Genomic DNA, 16,959 nt, shown 5'->3' with positions numbered 1-16,959 from the left:
TAATTCCTCTCCTCCCCTGCTCCAATTTCATGTCTGGTAGAAAATCAGATACACGGGAGAAGTGCTCAATAAATATTAACTGATTAGGCTTACCTTCTCAAATGTTGTTTTGCTTCTGGGATCCCAGCCATATCCTCTTTCAGTAAGTACTTCTTAACTCCTAAAACATAATTTTCAATGTATTCCAACCAGTTCAACTGGCGCACATCAAAGTTGAATACCTGAAAGGCAAGAAGACATTATGGATTGCTAGAATTGCACTGCTGGAGACCATCACTTTGTCCTTTTGAAAAATTTCTTTTACATAAATGAGTGAAATTCAGTTTGGGAGACTTGGGTGGGACCCCTTCAAAGGAGATTATTTGAACAGTTATTTCCAAGGCACTGACAAAATGGATTATCATTTACACAGAAACATTCAAACACCGATCAAGCACAAATATTTGACATTTAAGAAGTCTTGTGAGGGAAATTTAAAGGAACTGGCATTAGCTGGCGAAAGCTAATTTCATTTCAAGTAAATTGGGATTAATTATTTTTAAAAGTGATGGGTAGGGAGCAAAACAAACTGCTTCTCCTTTTTTCCATTCTTTAAATTTTGGTGTTGTTTCCTTGGCCTACCCTCCTTTCCTGCAATATCACCATTTAATTATGCAGATTAAGGTAAACTGAATAAGCAAAATCTTAAAGAATAGTTTAGCAGAAATTCTGTATTTGCTTTAGAGATGTTATCTACTATGTGTGCTGTTAAATGAAACCCTTCAAAAACATTTCTTTTAGAGTTAAGCGGTAAGAGTTAAGTGTTTCTCTTGGAACCATAGTGTATTTTCTCCTCTTGGATACAGAATACCATGGAACTATATTTTCCCTTTCCCTTTGCCACCAAAAAGCTCAAAAACAGATTCTCTGCTTAACTGCAGTGACTTAGTAAGATCTTGTAGACTACATATGGACATCCTATTTTTTCATTCTTATCTTTGACTTCATATTTTAATGCATACTTTCCCTAGTTTGGTGTTTTATTTCTATTTTCTTTTATTATTATAGATTATATATAATACATATATACTAAATTATATATAAATGTAAAATATCATATCATATATATGTTTATTGCAAGTTATCTCAAATAATACGGAGTACTAACAAAGAGCAGATGAGATGATTGAGTTCCAGAGAGCTTCATAGACTTGTCCAACAACTGAAATGCTTTTCAAAGGTAATTCTGCATCACTTTGTTTGGATATGTTTATTTACTATAGTATCACTAAATATTACTTATTCATTTATATAAAGAGAGGCTTTTATTTTTATACTATTTCACATTTCTAAGTTAGATTTCAGTAACGTCCTTGTTTGGAATCCTCATTCCATATGGCAAATCAAACTGAATTCTAAGCCGATTCTAAGCCAGAGTTTGGCAATTATATGCAATTATTCAGGACTGTTACCTTTGCAATTTTGAAAGTGTATGTTAAATCCATAGCACATTTGATTCTTTTCATTTTCATAAAATTTTTGGTTATTTTAGGTTAAAATAGTAAAATGTCAAAAAATGAAGCTCTAAGCTACCTTTTGAATTAGAAGGATAAATTACATGGGAAAAATGCAATAAAGATAACTGTACATAAAACCTGTAGCTAATTTTAAAAACAGTTTACAATAGTTTTTTTTTAAACAACATAGTTTGATCATGGTCCATGCATTTCAAACAAGTACTTAGAATAATTTTGCTTATACAAGGGATGTAAATATTTCTGAAAATAGCTCTATTTCATGTCAGTTTTAGAGATGCTCTGCAATGATTTCAGTTAAAATATCCCTCTAAATCTCACCTGGTGTATTTAATTTAACATTTATGGTGTTTGACTTTAAGTAACCCTTAGGTTCCATGACCTGAAGTAATTCTAGGGCTTGGATTTGAATTATACTCTGAGGCTGGTATGTAAGAGTAAAACCCATAGCTGGCACGTGAGGCTGGCAGTAGCCTCGCATTTCCTTCTCAGTGTGATGTGGTCTCTTCTACATGCTGTCAAGTACTAGATAAATCGAGAAATGCTTTTTTCTTTAAAAAAATTTTTAATTAAAAAAACATTTATTTATTTTGAGAGAGAGCAAGTGAGTGAGCAAGCACAGGGGCAGAGAGAGAGAATCCCACTTGACAGTGCAGAGCCCGATGCGGGCTCGAACTCACAGACCGTGAGATCATGACTTGAGCCAAAACCAAGAGTCGAACGCTTAACTGACTGAGCCACCCAGGTACCCCAGAAAGTTTTAGTAGATAGTGTCAACCAAGAGAGTGAAAACTTTAAAATGTAATTGAAAACTCAGGATATGCTCAGGGAACACATGACTCTCTGAGGGGAAAAAAAAACTGGAAACATGTACAAAGTACAAAAGATTTCTATACTTGTGAATTTCAGAATATACAAAGATTTCAAGACTTAACATTTGTAACTGCCAAGAAGTTATGTAAAGAAAATAAATGGCATGGCTATTAAGCAATTAATGTGAAGGCCTGTCTTGAGGAATGAAAGTCTGAATTATCAAGGATCATTATAGGGATAGAGGCTATATGTGCTGTACATGTACTAGAGAGAAGGCAGTACTGATGGAGGGAGGTCTTAGTGGGATGCACATAAGAGTTGGTTAGCTTTAAAAAGTAGGAAAGAGGGATGCCTGGGTGGCTCAGTCAGCTAAGTGTCCAACTCTTGATTTTGGCTCAGGTCATGATCTTGAGGTTCGCAGGATTGAGCCCTGTGTCAGGCTCTGCACTGGCAGTGTGGAGCCTGCTTGGGGTTCTCTCTTCCCCCTTCTCTCTCTGTCCCTCCCCTGCTTGCACACACTCTCTGAAAAATAAATAGAGGCCCCTGGGTGGCTCAGTCAGTTAAGCATCAGACTTCAGCTCAGGTCATGATCTCATGGCTTGTGGGTTCAAGTCCCATATCAGGCTCTGTGCTAACAGCTCAGAGCCTAGAGCCTGCTTTGGATTCTGTGTCTCCCTCTCTCTCTCTCTCTTCCCCACCTCTACTTGCACTCTGTCTCTCCCTCACAAATAAACATTAAAAATTAAAAAATAAACCTTAAAAATAATAAAAAGGAAGGAAAGAACTGCAGCTTTGGAGATGCAGAATGATCTTGATTTAACAAGAGCAGTGGGTGAGTTTATGAGCAATGAAATTGTGATTTTTCATTGAAGTCCTATGCTGTGGGTTTAGGGAAAATACAGAGGTACTGAGGATTTGCTGAGGACAAACCAAGGGTGAACAGGAATGGAAGCGAAATATGTGAAATGTGACTGCAGGATAGCAGGAGGATCTAATCAAAGTCGAGAACCCAGGACTCTTACCTACATTAACTTATTTCCTGCATTGTGTCAATAATACTGATGGATTTTCTTAGCCAAAAAAAAAAAAAAAAAGGGAGAGAGAGAGAGAAAGAAGGGAGGGAGGGAGGAAAGGGAAGGAAGGAAGACCAGAAAAGACAAAAAAGAATTCTGTGTATGTAACTAAAACTTCTTCATCCATCAGCTTTCCAGGTCAAATGGTTGTCAGAACTCTACTCACTCTCTGGTCTTCAGGACTCAGCTCAGACATCAGCATTTCCGTATTGTATGTGCTCCATTCCCAACTCCGGTTGACAAAATACTCCAGCATGGACACTGTTCTTAGCAGCCGATTCATGAGCTTTGTCATCCTGAGGTAAAGATCAGGTAGAAGCCAATATCAGCACACCACAGATGGCTGCTTCCATGCTACTCTATAGGATGTAGGACAAATTATTTTTTGAGAAAAGAGAAAAAATTTCCCTCTTGCCCCCATTTCTTCATTAAAACAGATTCTTTTTTTCTCTTTCCACATAATCTCCATTGAATAAAGGAAGGGGATGAAACTAATGGAGTCTGTTCTATTAGGCATTTTAATACAAACAACCTCCTCCTCTTCCTCTGTACTACCTTCTCTTTCTCCAAAGTGGCAGATATTTTAAAAGCCGAGCCAGATATTGGAAAATAGCTAGGTGATCACCTACTGTGTGGCACAGTGCTGAAACTTTGAAAAAAATACTACCTCAGCTAATTCTCGTATCTGTCAGATAGGTATTTATCTGCATTTTATGAGGGGGTAGAAGAAGCTTAAGATAGATGAAGTGGCCATGATAATAATAAGTGTCAAAGGCAAAACTGCAACCCAGTTTTGACCACCCTCAAAAAGCTTATGCTTTTATGATCTCACCACTCTGTCCCATGACTTCAGATGGCCCACATCTTCCAGTCCTGTGGTCAGGACTTGGACCAGCTCTGCTGTGTGACCTTCTCAACTTTACAATAATTTATCGAAAACTTTCAGATGTGATCTTATTTGATCCTCACAGTAGGAATCTGTGAGGGAGTAAAGATCTATTATTATTTATCTTCCTTAATCTTACAGAAGGGTTAACAGCTTAAAGTTCACACAGCTACCGCTTAAACCTAGATCTTCTGGCTACAGATCACTTTGGCCTGTAGAACATTTCTCTTAGGCCAGTTTTGCCAATAGTGATTACTGTAGTTGACCCAGTAATGACTTAAACTGTGTCGGGAATTTGGTCTTGTTTCTGGTCAGATCCTAATGACTTATCAGGGACTTCTCTCATTGTATCATGGGAAATTCTTAGGCAGAGGGTAGACTCATTATTCCCTGGTACAAGCATTACAGTAGCCTTCCATTTAGCTATTATTATTTAACATTTTTGCTATAGACTATTTGTATGCCCCTCCTCCCCAAATTCATATATTTAAACCTATTCCCACCAATGTGATAGTATTTGGAGAAGACTTGGGGAGGTGATTAGTGCCTTTCTCTCTCCCTCGGACTTTCCAGCTTGTGAGGACACAGAGAGAGAGAGAGAGAAAGAGAGAGAGATGGCTCTCTAGGAACCAGGAAGCAGGCCCTCAGCAGATGCTGAATCCACTAGCATCTTGATCTTACACTGCCCAGTCTCCAGAACTGTGAGAAATAAACTGTTACTTGTAAGCCTCCCAGTCTATGATACTCTGCTATAGCAGACCAAATGAATGACCATCTTTATCCATTCTACAATTCTGATGGAATTGATGTGATTTTAATAAATTTAATTTTTGAAAATAATCCTTGTAGAATGATATCCTATGTACAGAACTATATCAGCATAATTTTTTTTTAAGAAAGAATACATTTCTTACTTTTAGGTAGAGAAGGTCTTCGCAACACATAAAATGTGAAAGCCATAAAGGAAAAGAGTGATTCATGTAAAAATCTGAAACTTCTTTAGTAATAATAGTGATTGCTATATGCTGTGCCCTCTTATGTAAATAGTATAAAATAAGTATGTTAACTGTCCCTTTTTACAGGTGAGGCAGTTAAGTATTAGAGATAGGACTCACTCATATGGCTAATTTGGTGAAGCCAGGATTTAAATCTTAAGTTATACTTTGAACTCCATGCTATTAAGACCTACACTATATGTAGTTCCCTTGTATTAGAAAAAGTTTAATAATCGAAGGTATGAGATAAGAAAGTGACTTGGGAAAAATATATTAAATATAAGTTTACACACATACATAGGAGTTTCTGTAAATTAATAAGGACAACCTAAAAAAAATAGGTGAGAAACAGAGGCAGACAGATCAGGAGAAATACTGAATGCACAATGACCACAGAAAAGCCCAGCCCCTCCAGCAATCGGGACTGCAAATCAAAGGAACGAAGAGATGCCAATCATTATCATTAGTTTGATGATTCAAAAGATTGATTTTTGGCAAAGTATTGATGAGGGTAAGAAAAAACAAATTTTTACCCTCATGTGCTGATGTGATAGTGCCAATTGTCAAACTGACAGAGCCTTCCTTTAGGGCAGCCCGGCAGTAGTCACAAAATTCAGAGACATCCTCCAGTATAGCAATCACACGCCTCAGCTTCCTCCCCAGACCCAGTGGCATGTTCTAAAAAAATTCATGTGCATTGATACTCATGACCGCATTGTTTGGAAGAGTTAAAAGGACACCAGTAGGCAGAATGACTTTGATTTTCATGGGCCATTAGTGAAAAAAGTTAGAAAATTTGCAGGCCTGATTTGCATACACACACACACCTCAACGCAAAACTATATTTATGCATGTCTATATATGGTTGTAAGTGCATAAAAGATTATATACACACACACCTGGGAAGGGAAAGGGTCTCGAAGGATTCTGCCATTTTCTGCCATAAAGATTATTTCCTAAAATACCTGTGACCAAACAAACCTACCCATTTCCCACAAATATTAATTTCTCACAAACAAAATTCATAAAGATTTTTATTAGGTCCCTTCCTCCTGTTTCTCTTTTCTGCTTATGAAACTTTGCTCTTTCTGCAGGTCTTCTTCCAACCCGGATCTGTGTTAAAATCTTTAGCATTTCTGCCTACAATAGGTTTTTCTTCTCTTCCCATCTTTATTTAATAAGCCCCATACCTGGGGTGCTTGGGTGGCTCAGTCGGTTAAGCACCCGATCTTGATTTTGGCTCAGATCATGATCCTAAGGTTTGTGAGTTCAAGCCCCATGTCAGGCTCCATGCTGACAGCACAGAGCCTGCTTGGAATTCTCTCGCTCTTTGCCCCTTCCCTGCTCACATGCGTATGTGCTCTCTCTCAAAATAATAAAAAAAAAAAAGCCCTATGCAAATATTTTCTCCATAGCCACAATGTCTCCTTTTCACCTTGCTCAAGAAAAAGCTGATGATTATTGAGTTATCAGCTCTAAATTGGGTCTCTGAAAATTTGGATAAAAGTAACATTGCCTAAGTTTTAGTCACTTGCACTAAGAAGGATGGAAATTCAACATGCTGAGAGAGGCTTCCTCCTGTAGAGAGACTAGAACAGAAGGCAATGCTATTCATGCTCCGGATTCTTGCTTGCAGCAATTGCCTTTGGTACTTACAATTATGACTCTTCAGAGACAATATTCAAGACACAGAATTTAAGTGAGAGAAAGGGATACGTCCTATGTCACACAGCTAGATGGCGACACAGCTGCCTCAGCATCCACACATTTCATTCTACCGTGTTCCCTTTATTTCTTTACTCACCTCTAGGTGGCAGTAAATCTGGTTCAGGTTTCTCCATATCTTTACTCTGTCACTTGGAATCTACTTTAAATTCTTCCCCGCAGCTTCTACATCCTATTTGTAAAACTGGCATACCGAGAATATCCTCTCTGGGTTGTGAGAATGAAAACGAGATCATCCCACATCATTCCGTGTGTGTGTGTGTGTGTGTGTGTGTGTGTGTAAGTGAGGCTGTTATCATTATTTTAATATTACCTAACAATTTAGAAAACCCCAGACTTAGAGTCTCAGTTGCTTTCCTTTTGGTGGATGATTACTTGCTGAATTCACCAAGTTCTTCAATATTGAACTTCCATTATTATGATAGAGGATTTTTAAGGTAGGAGTCCCTCTGGGGCTTCTCACTACTACTGCTTTGGTTTTGTCCCCAAATATATACATACGTGTGTGTGTGTGTGTGTGTGTGATTTAGTTATCACTTTTGATCCCCAGACGAAAGGAGGGCTAAGGACTTTGGGATCCTAATCTTCCATGCGGCAACACTCTTAAAGCAATTGACTTCAGCTTCTTACCTGGGCTTCCTTCCTGTGAGCCGTAGATAGAAGTCGTAGATGATGGCAGGGGCTCGGTGGCTGACTGCATTCCAGTACTGGCTTGTGATGATATTGGATGTGAAGTCCGCATTCGGCCTCCTAAAAGCTTTCTCAAATGGGACTTTTTCAAAGGTTGCCAAGACTTGGAATCCTGCGGAAAAAATAGAGCACTAAGTCCAGGCGCATATAAGCCCACTGTAGTCGAGGTTGCAATGATAAAGACTAATGATTTGCTGTGTAGAGTCAAGAATCAATCTCTGAGACAATATTAAGGTTATTTATGCCAGGCAAGAGGTCACCTGCAAAAATCAAACAATGAGAATGGGTTACAAAGTGGGTTCTTTTCTTGAAACCTTACACTAAAAGCAACTTCTTGGGGAAATAATAGTTCTAGTCAATACAGTGAAGTACTGTTCGGAAAAACTTAAATCCATCATTGGTTCCAAGGATATCTAGTCTATTCTGAAAGCCCCAAGACAGAACCTGAAGGCTTTATTTCCTAGGCTGGATTGTTACTTGCAGAACCATCAGGAAAGTTTCTTCACATTTTACTTAAACCTTTATAAAGGGTTACCTTTTAGAAAAAAATTTTTAATGTTTATTTTTGAGAGAGAGCAAGTGAGCGAGTGGGGGAGGGGCAGAGAGAGAGACACAGAATCCGGAGCAGGCTCCAGGCTCTGAGCTGTCAGCACAGAGCCCAAAGCGGGGCACAAACTCACGAACCGCGAGATCATGACCTAAGCCAAAGTCAGACGCTTAACCGACTGAGACACCTGAGACACCCAGGCGCCCCTATAAAGGGTTACTTAAAGCTTCATAAAGTTTAAGTAAAATAGAGAATATCAAGGCAGGATTCCCTTATATTGGTTCACTTTAAATACCAGTCTTTTACTTCTTGGGTATTTCTGCTTCTCTAGGAATATCCAGACTCAATCGTCCACTCTTGTCTCCAGATTTTTCACAATTTTTTACATTGTTATGTAGATAAAACCTAGTTAAAAACTTTTAATGTACAGTTGTAAAATAATTATTTAAAAAAAACTAATTCAAATTCAATATTTATTTTATGTATGTAAAATTTTCAAAGGCTATGCCTAAGTTCATTTTTCAATTATAATGATACCAATTCTTTTTTTTTCAATATATGAAATTTATTGTCAAAATGGTTTCCATGCAACACCCAGTGCTCATCCCAAAAGGTGCCCTCCTCAATACCCATCACCCACCCTCCCCTCCCTCCCACCCACCATCAACCCTCAGTTCTCAGTTTTTAAGAGTCTCTTGTGCTTTGGCTCTCCCCCACTCTAACCTCTTTTTGTTTATTTTTTCCCCCTCCCCTCCCCCATGGGTTTCTGTTAGGTTTCTCAGGATCCACATAAGAGTGAAAACATGGTATAATGATACCAATTCTTATGGTGATATGATTATTGTCCTCCTTAAACAAGATTACCTGGAAATCTATATAAAATATATATACCTTACACAGAAAAGATTCTCAAGAAACATCTGGCCCAGGAATCTGGACTGTTCTCCTCCCAGAGGGAGTCATAATCACTTTTAAGAATCACTAGTGAAGTGGTTACTGACCATTGGGGAGAGTCAAGAGACGCATCTTCTACTTCTATTTTGGGTACCAGCCTCCATATGAATTTGAATAGATCTTTTATTCTCCTGGGCCTCATATGTAAAATAAAGCAAGGCCACTAGATTATTTTTAAGATTACTTTCAACTGTGATATTGTATAATTTGAAAAAAACAGATAATAAGTTGCAGCACGGAGGAAGACTTGTAAATTTCAGAAATGTAATTTACACGTTTTATTTAAGAGCCTAAGATATCTGGTTTGCTTCTATGAATGCCACTTTTATAAGTGATATCATAATTCTGTTACTGACGTAGAGGAGATTTATTTCCAAATATGTTCAGAATTATTTAGATATATGATCTAAAGAACTGGATATATGATCTGAAGAACTTTGATGATAGTAGATCATTTCATTTTTACTGAAGTAACAACTTTGCAAACAATAGCATAGCAGAGTGTTCTGAATTGGGAATCAGATTCTAACAAATGAAGTTCATTTGATTTTTTCTATAGCTAGTATCTAAACAAAATTAGATGTTCTAAAAGTTTCAGATATTTGCAGGACAACTCCTAAATTGACAAAGGAGGACAAGATTGGTTAGCTAATTTTCTTTTACATGCAGGATTAATTACTTCAACAAGATACTTTCAAGGTCACATGTAAGGCTCACTGTATAAATCAATGAAGAGTATTGCTGACTCAGTAACAAAAGTTAGTAGTATTGAACTTTTCTAAATCTACTTGGTCATTGATCATTTCACAATCTCAGTGAGGGAGCAAGGGGGGCAAGGGATATGCACATGGGAGCAGCTGCCCCAGCAGGAATATTTCATCATGGACATTACTTATCATTGCTGACTTTTGCTCAGTTTTCTTGATTTTTAAAATCTTTGTAGCCAATGAACCCCTTATTGCTTACAATCATGTAGATATTCCACTGACTCCCTTTGATGTACCACAGTACATTCTAGTTAACTCTTACACATTTATAATTTCTAATTATTTTATCTTTTTTGCTTATTTTTTGTCTTTTTCTCCCACTCGACTCCAAGCTCCAGAACACATTTTGTCCATCCCCACCCCCTACCTCTGTGGTAGACATTCACAGTGTGAGGGCAGACACTAATAGTTAGGTAGTTACATCTCTATAGACACTTACCCATTTTGCCCCAGTTACAAGGATTGAAGTTACCAGATGTACAATGGTAGATTAATGTTGACTTAGGTCTGAAAAATGAAATAAAAATTAAATAAATACAACTAAATGAAAGACTAATGGAAAAAATATAAGGAAAAATAACATTTAAACAAGATTGTTTCAGTAGTTTCCATAATGAAAGCAACATTTCCATCTTTTGTTCCTTCTTTGGGTAAAAAAGCAAAATGGAAGAAGACTAGGGAAATATGCGTGTTTGTGCATGTGCACACAGAGAGCTCACAAAGGTTGATGTATTTAAGCAGCAAATGGAGGTACCATGACAATGAGAAAGTGGGTCACATTCCTTACTTCTGGGCATGGTTACTGGGCAAAATATAGTCTATGTTTTCTCCTAAATCCAGTTAAGCCCTGCTGGATTGAAAAACATCTAAATGGCTGACTTCAAATAAGAAAATTTTAATTCTATTTGTCATTTACTATCAAAGCCAAATATATAAACAACATTTTTTTTTTTTTTTTTTTTTTTTGGTGCTAGGAAATAGCCCCCATATGGTGATCTGAGATTTTGGCATTTATCAGGAAGTGAGCAGTTCTATAAAATATAAAAGATGCCCTCATTTCACCCACTTTTATCTCCTTTGCCTTGAAAAAGGAAGCTGTATTTTAAATTACCGAATAGAAGGAAAAACTCTTTTTGGTTATCAATTTTATGGTTAAAGGATTTAAAGAGTTTGTTACTTTATGATCAAAATGCACATCAGTATTTATAAAACACCTCCATGCATACGTGATGGCATATTTGAAACTATGTAAAATATTAAATCCTCTTTCACATTTGGGGTCTTCTGCAATCAAATGCATATAATAAGCCTAACATATTCACCCTCCTCCTCGTCAAAGCTCTGCAAGCTGGCTTATGCATGCACACCTGTGAACTGCTGTGTACCATCCTACAGCCAAGGTGAGATTGACAACTGTATCAACTGGAATTAAATCTGCCACTGCCATCGGAGTAGCTCTTATGGACCGGAGAAACCCTTTCCCGGCCTGCACAGGAAAAAAGAACATAAAATAGGTTTTAAGTAATAATTGGGGCTAATACTAATACCGCTAGTTACAACAGTTAGCACTGACTCGCTGCTGACTGGGTTATTGTGCTAAGGCTGACTTTTCTCAGCCTACCCAACCCCCCAGCCAAGTTCACCTCAAATGCCAGCATTTCCACAATAGTCCTCAGGTCCCTTTAGAGAGTGGAGTTCCTCAGATTTGTGAGAGGTTAATATATCTAGTTAATAAACACCAACAGTTTTTTCACATTTAATAATTAATCCATGAGATATTTTAAGAATTAAGGTTTCCCAAATTTCCCGCTATTACTAGTTTACCATTTCTTTTTTTTTTTTTAATTTTTTTTTCAACGTTTTTTATTTATTTTTGGGACAGAGAGAGACAGAGCATGAACGGGGGAGGGGCAGAGAGAGAGGGAGACACAGAATCTGAAACAGGCTCCAGGCTCCGAGCCATCAGCCCAGAGCCTGACGCGGGGCTCGAACTCACGGACCGCGAGATCGTGACCTGGCTGAAGTCGGACGCTTAACCGACTGCGCCACCCAGGCGCCCCGGTTTACCATTTCTTAAATGATGTCATTTTCTGCTAGTGCCTAGTAGCTTACAAACAATAGTAGACACTAAAGGTTTAAGAGACACTTTTAAAAATTAGGGGCACCTGGGTGGCTCAGTTGGTGAAGCATCCAACTCTTGGTTTTTGGCTCAAGTCATGATCTCATGGTTTGTGAGTTCGAGCCCTGCATCAGGCTCTGTGCTGACACTGTGGAGCCTGCTTGGGATTCTCTCTCTCTCTCTCTCTCTCTCTCTCTCTCTCTGCCCCTTCTCCCCCTCCTCAAAATAAATAAACTTTTTAAAAAAATTAATAAAGTTCTACCATTCCACAAAAACTTTTTTATTACTTAGGAAAGGGCCACCACTTTTTGTTAAGTGTTAAGTATCTTAGTTCACAGATCACTGATCTTATGTAGATGTAAGAATTGGGAATTACTAACATTAATAAATAAGTCATGCCAATAAATAAGTCAGTTAATAAATAGTCATGTTTCTTGATTTTATGAAGTTATTGATACCCTGCATATTTCTAGCATCGATTTGCAATAGTTAGCACTTTCTTATGTTCCTCATTTTTATTTTCTTGTAACTGATTCCCCTTCCTTTGGATGTAAAAAATCAGTTTTAAAAAATTTAGAAAATCGGAATAAATGTGATTTATAAATAATATAAAGAAACTCATTCTAGGATCATGTTAAAATAATTATGTTCTAAGTTACCAAATATTAACCCCAACTAAGCTTTAAAGAAGAAAGAATTGAAGACAGAGAACAAAAAGAGAGGGGCTGCTAGAAAAATAAAGAAATCAGAAGGAAGTTCACTGTCCCTGTCTTTGACAGGTAGTCACAATTCACTCTCTTATATGTTAGTTCACGTTGGACCTAGCTCTGAGAAGAACAGAAATAACCTGAAGCATGAGGTTTCTAATAAGATTTAAATTCAGGGAGAGAATCGAATTCCTATTCATTGTCCTAAAGAGTAGAGTAATGGTTCTGGTCTTACAGTGTTTCAGCGTGAACTGTGAACTAGGTCACGGCTCATGTCAACCCCATCAGCCTTCAGTGCAGGGAGAAACCCACTGATGATGACTTACAGGCACCACTGACATTTCTACTTGTCTGTGAGAGGATTATTGGTGAAAAGTATTTACTAAAGTCATCAATTTTTACATGTGAAAAATTTGCTCCAGTGGGTGTTTCTCTTTCTTGTATCTGTTGAGCACCAGTTATTGATGTATGTATATATATACATACATATATATATACACATACATATATGTATATATATACGTACATATATATACATATATACATGTATATATACACATACATATTATGTGTGTGTGTGTGTGTGTGTATATATATATATATATATATATATACATACATAAAATTTCTATCCACGCAAAACTCTTATATGTGTATTATAATAAAAAATTTAATCTTTGGGAATGTGACGTTTATTGCATCCCCAGTTTGGTGTACTAATTCAAGCTATTAATAAAGAGCAAAAAGGAGGAAACACTCCCATCTTGTGGTAATCAAAGGGAAATACAGACATGGTCCTTGATGCTCAGATTTTTCCAAAAATAACTCCTAAATCGTAATTGATATCACAGGACCTCTGTTTTCCTGATAATAAAATCTACAAACAATAGAAGTAATTTCATCCTCCCTCTATTTTCCAATCAGCAAAACTGAGATTAAGTTGCTTCGATAATAATAAAGTAACATTTATGGTTTTGGATCAATGAAGCCATAGCAACACTAAGCATTTCCTTACCATTCCTCCACTACATTTCAAGTAGTTGTTTCTACAGTGTTATACATACCGCAATAATGAGTCCACTAGGTCCATTTAAGTTATCAACCCAACCCTAAAAGAAAAAAAGATCTCTATTGGTTACACATGTCAGAAAATCATAATATATCTGTAACATCTGCAGTCTGATCTTAATAAATTTCAAAAAAGAGCACTGAGACCCTGGCTGATAGAACAGTCTAAGCCAGTTTTTCTAAGACCAGAAACAAAGATCAGTGGCAAAGCACTGGATATTTCTGCACTTGTGCAAGAATTAAGATTCTGCCAGCATTCTGGAGGAATCATGGAGAATTTCAAATTGTTTTATGACCTCTTACAGGCTAAATTGCACCTTGTCTTAATATCATAACCTGCCAATCCACTTATTAACCATCATTTTTCTCCACCTCAGTCCTGATTTTAATTCTCCAGGGGAACACTACAAATCAAACATGATTTGTAGGAATTATCCATTTCTCAAAAATGAGAAGTCATAGCGTCCAAACTCCACTTGTATTAGCTTGCTTAGAGATGTTAACAGGGAGAATATGTTCAGGAGCAGTTAGAGGAAAATGTCTTTCTGAGTTTGTCTCCTAAGCCCTAAAAGCAAGTCAGTTGACCTTATTCTGTCTGTTTCTTTATATGTAAAAGTCAAAGTGTGTGTGGAAAATAGGAGAGGAGACAGAAAAGAGAAGATGAAGGGATTGTTGAGTCTTCTAGGGACCAGGCACTACACTACACAAACACTCCTCATACATTGTCTCATTTGGTTGACTCTCCAAAGTGGGTCCAGTATTGGGCTAAAACAGTATTAGCCCAGTTTTATAGATGAGACCACTTAAAAGGCTCCATTGTCATAAGTAGTACAGCTCAAATTTGGGGGGCCCTAAAGCTTCACAAAATTGCTTCAAAAAAGATGGTATAATTTAGTGTACTTTCAAAAGGATATTGCAGTATACAGACACAAAAATTATTATTCCTACCCTGAGAACCTTCTGTGAACTTTGTGATTCTTATTTGCCCTGGCAGTTGTAATACTACCAGTTTGGCCATCAAGAACATTCTGGTATATTTAAACTATAGAGGGAAAGCCAAGAACTAAAACTATCTCCCATGGAATTTTCACACTAGGGTTAACAAGAAGTGAATTTAAGATCTCCAGCCAAGTCTAGGCTCCCAGAGGAGCATCATGCTGGACAGATTCTGAACCAAACATGGAATTTTGTCCTAGTACAATGGGTTCATGTTCGATTTGCTGCACTCAGCTATATATTCTGAGAAGAGAGAGGCAGAGAGAGAGAGAGAGAGAGAGAGAGAGAGAACATCAGAAAGTAATTGGGTGAGAAGGATGCTGGTTTGGAAGCAAAGCAAGGAATCTGGAATCCAGGTGAGTGGGCTTACCGGGAAAGGCTCCTGCCAGGTTGCTCCCACAATGGAGGGCCTTATGATGGCAATGTTTAGGTTCCCACTCTCTTGTTGCACCACCATTTCTCCCAAGGCCTTGGTGTATGTGTAAGTATTGGGCCGATCCCCAATCAGCTTGGGTGTGATCTCATCAATAATAGCATCGTCTAACCACCTGAGGGTAGTCAGAGTACAAAAGAATTCTAGCAACATGTGTTAGACAATAAACCAAAAAAAGAAAGAAAAGAAAAAGAAGAAAGAAAGAAAGAAAGAAAGAGAGAGAAAAAGAAAAGTTCCCCAAAACAAGACCCTGTGAGACACAATCAAACAACACTTTCCATTTCTCGCTTGAGTTCTAGAATTCAGAACAGTTGCAGGATACCCAAGTTGAGTGGGTATCCAAATCCTGTGCGCTGAATGAGCTCTTTGCTCTGCACTGCTAAGCCCAATCCCATCAGTTGAATCCTGCTTCCTCCCACTCAGATCGATAAATTCAGCAGCGATGCAATCTACAGCTTTATTATGTTTGATCTCTAATTATCACCAATTACTTCCTCTCCAACCGGCTCACAAGTACATCCAGGAGCACATTTGTGAGCTCCAGTCACCCTCCAGGAGCGTGGCACGTTCTGTATTCACAGAGTTGAGAGGCTCGCATCCAGGGTGCTTCCGTGGCAGCCCGGCTCATTCAGTGTTGTCCAATTAACACCGAGTGCACTGATCTTGCAACCTTCAGCTTTTTGCTTTTAAAATTCTGCTCAATGCCTTAACAAATAAAAGCAACTACATTTGGCAGACTTACAATGTGTTTTAGCAAATCTATGAAATGCATTTTGGAGCTCTATTTGCAGTCTATGGTAATAGCTTGATAATTATTTCCAGAGATTTTGCATGAATTTTGAAGTGCTCTAGTAACTATGAATAGTCTGTCAAGTGGAGTGATTATAGTACGCTGAAGCCACTTTAACAGAGTGATTATTGAATACCTGTACTGACAGAAAGACAAGTATCATGAATAACTGAGTTACCATGATATCAGCCTAATCTCTTTTTTAAAGATGTCAGAACTATTTTGATAATCCCAAAGTCTATCTGTGCTTCTCAGAGAAAGCAATAAAAGCATGAATTAAATATTTAATGTTTCTCTTAATTGGAAGGTCTATTTGGTTAAACATTTGACATAATACAGTTTTAAAATTTAGGCTACCTAAGGGGCGTCTGAGTGGCTCAGCTGGTTAAGCATCTGACTCTTGGTATTGGCTCAGGTTATGATGGGTCGTGAGATGGAGCCCCGCATTGGGCTGAGCTGGTTGGGACTCTCTCTCTCCCTCTCTGCCCCTCCTGCTGTCGCTCTCTCTCAAAATAAGTACACTTAAAAAAAATTAGGCTACCTAAATATGCTAGTGTGATTTTTATAATCCATGTGTTTGGTACATTTATTCCTATCTTAAAGGACTGAGCTCAGTCATACTATTTTGATTATAGGGAAATCTTAGCTGTTACCGCTTTGCTCCCATGACAAATTATTGAGCATTTAAGATGTGCTTATGCCAATACTTCAGAAAAACAACTCTCAATTTTAACACCTCTCATTGGATATTGGAGTGTCTGTAATGTTTTTGGTTTTCCTTGCTTTGCTGCTATTAGTGCTGAGTGTTTGCTGGTTACTCAAATGCCTTTTGATTTAAATTGAATAGGCAAAGGTCGAGAAGTTCCCAGAATAAACACAACT

At 37.7% G+C, this 16,959-nt stretch overlaps 1 protein-coding gene across 1 annotated transcript in view; it reads right to left on the bottom strand.

Annotated features, from left to right (window-relative positions):
- Nucleotides 1-16,959, bottom strand: part of FAR2 (fatty acyl-CoA reductase 2) — a 158,082-nt gene that overhangs the window by 3,031 nt on the left and 138,092 nt on the right. The window contains exons 5-11 of the mRNA XM_049625219.1: nucleotides 15,225-15,402; nucleotides 13,855-13,899; nucleotides 11,332-11,450; nucleotides 10,404-10,471; nucleotides 7,637-7,808; nucleotides 3,567-3,696; nucleotides 94-221 (exon numbers count right to left, since the gene is read on the bottom strand). Of these exons, the coding sequence (XP_049481176.1) occupies nucleotides 94-221; nucleotides 3,567-3,696; nucleotides 7,637-7,808; nucleotides 10,404-10,471; nucleotides 11,332-11,450; nucleotides 13,855-13,899; nucleotides 15,225-15,402 (840 nt within the window). The remainder of the gene's footprint in view (nucleotides 1-93; nucleotides 222-3,566; nucleotides 3,697-7,636; nucleotides 7,809-10,403; nucleotides 10,472-11,331; nucleotides 11,451-13,854; nucleotides 13,900-15,224; nucleotides 15,403-16,959) is intronic.

This window comes from Panthera uncia, chromosome B4 (assembly GCF_023721935.1).
Source record: "Panthera uncia isolate 11264 chromosome B4, Puncia_PCG_1.0, whole genome shotgun sequence".
NCBI lineage: Eukaryota > Metazoa > Chordata > Mammalia > Carnivora > Felidae > Panthera > Panthera uncia.
The sequence above is the reverse complement of the archived record's forward strand: the minus strand, read 5'-3'. Positions and strand labels throughout refer to the sequence as shown.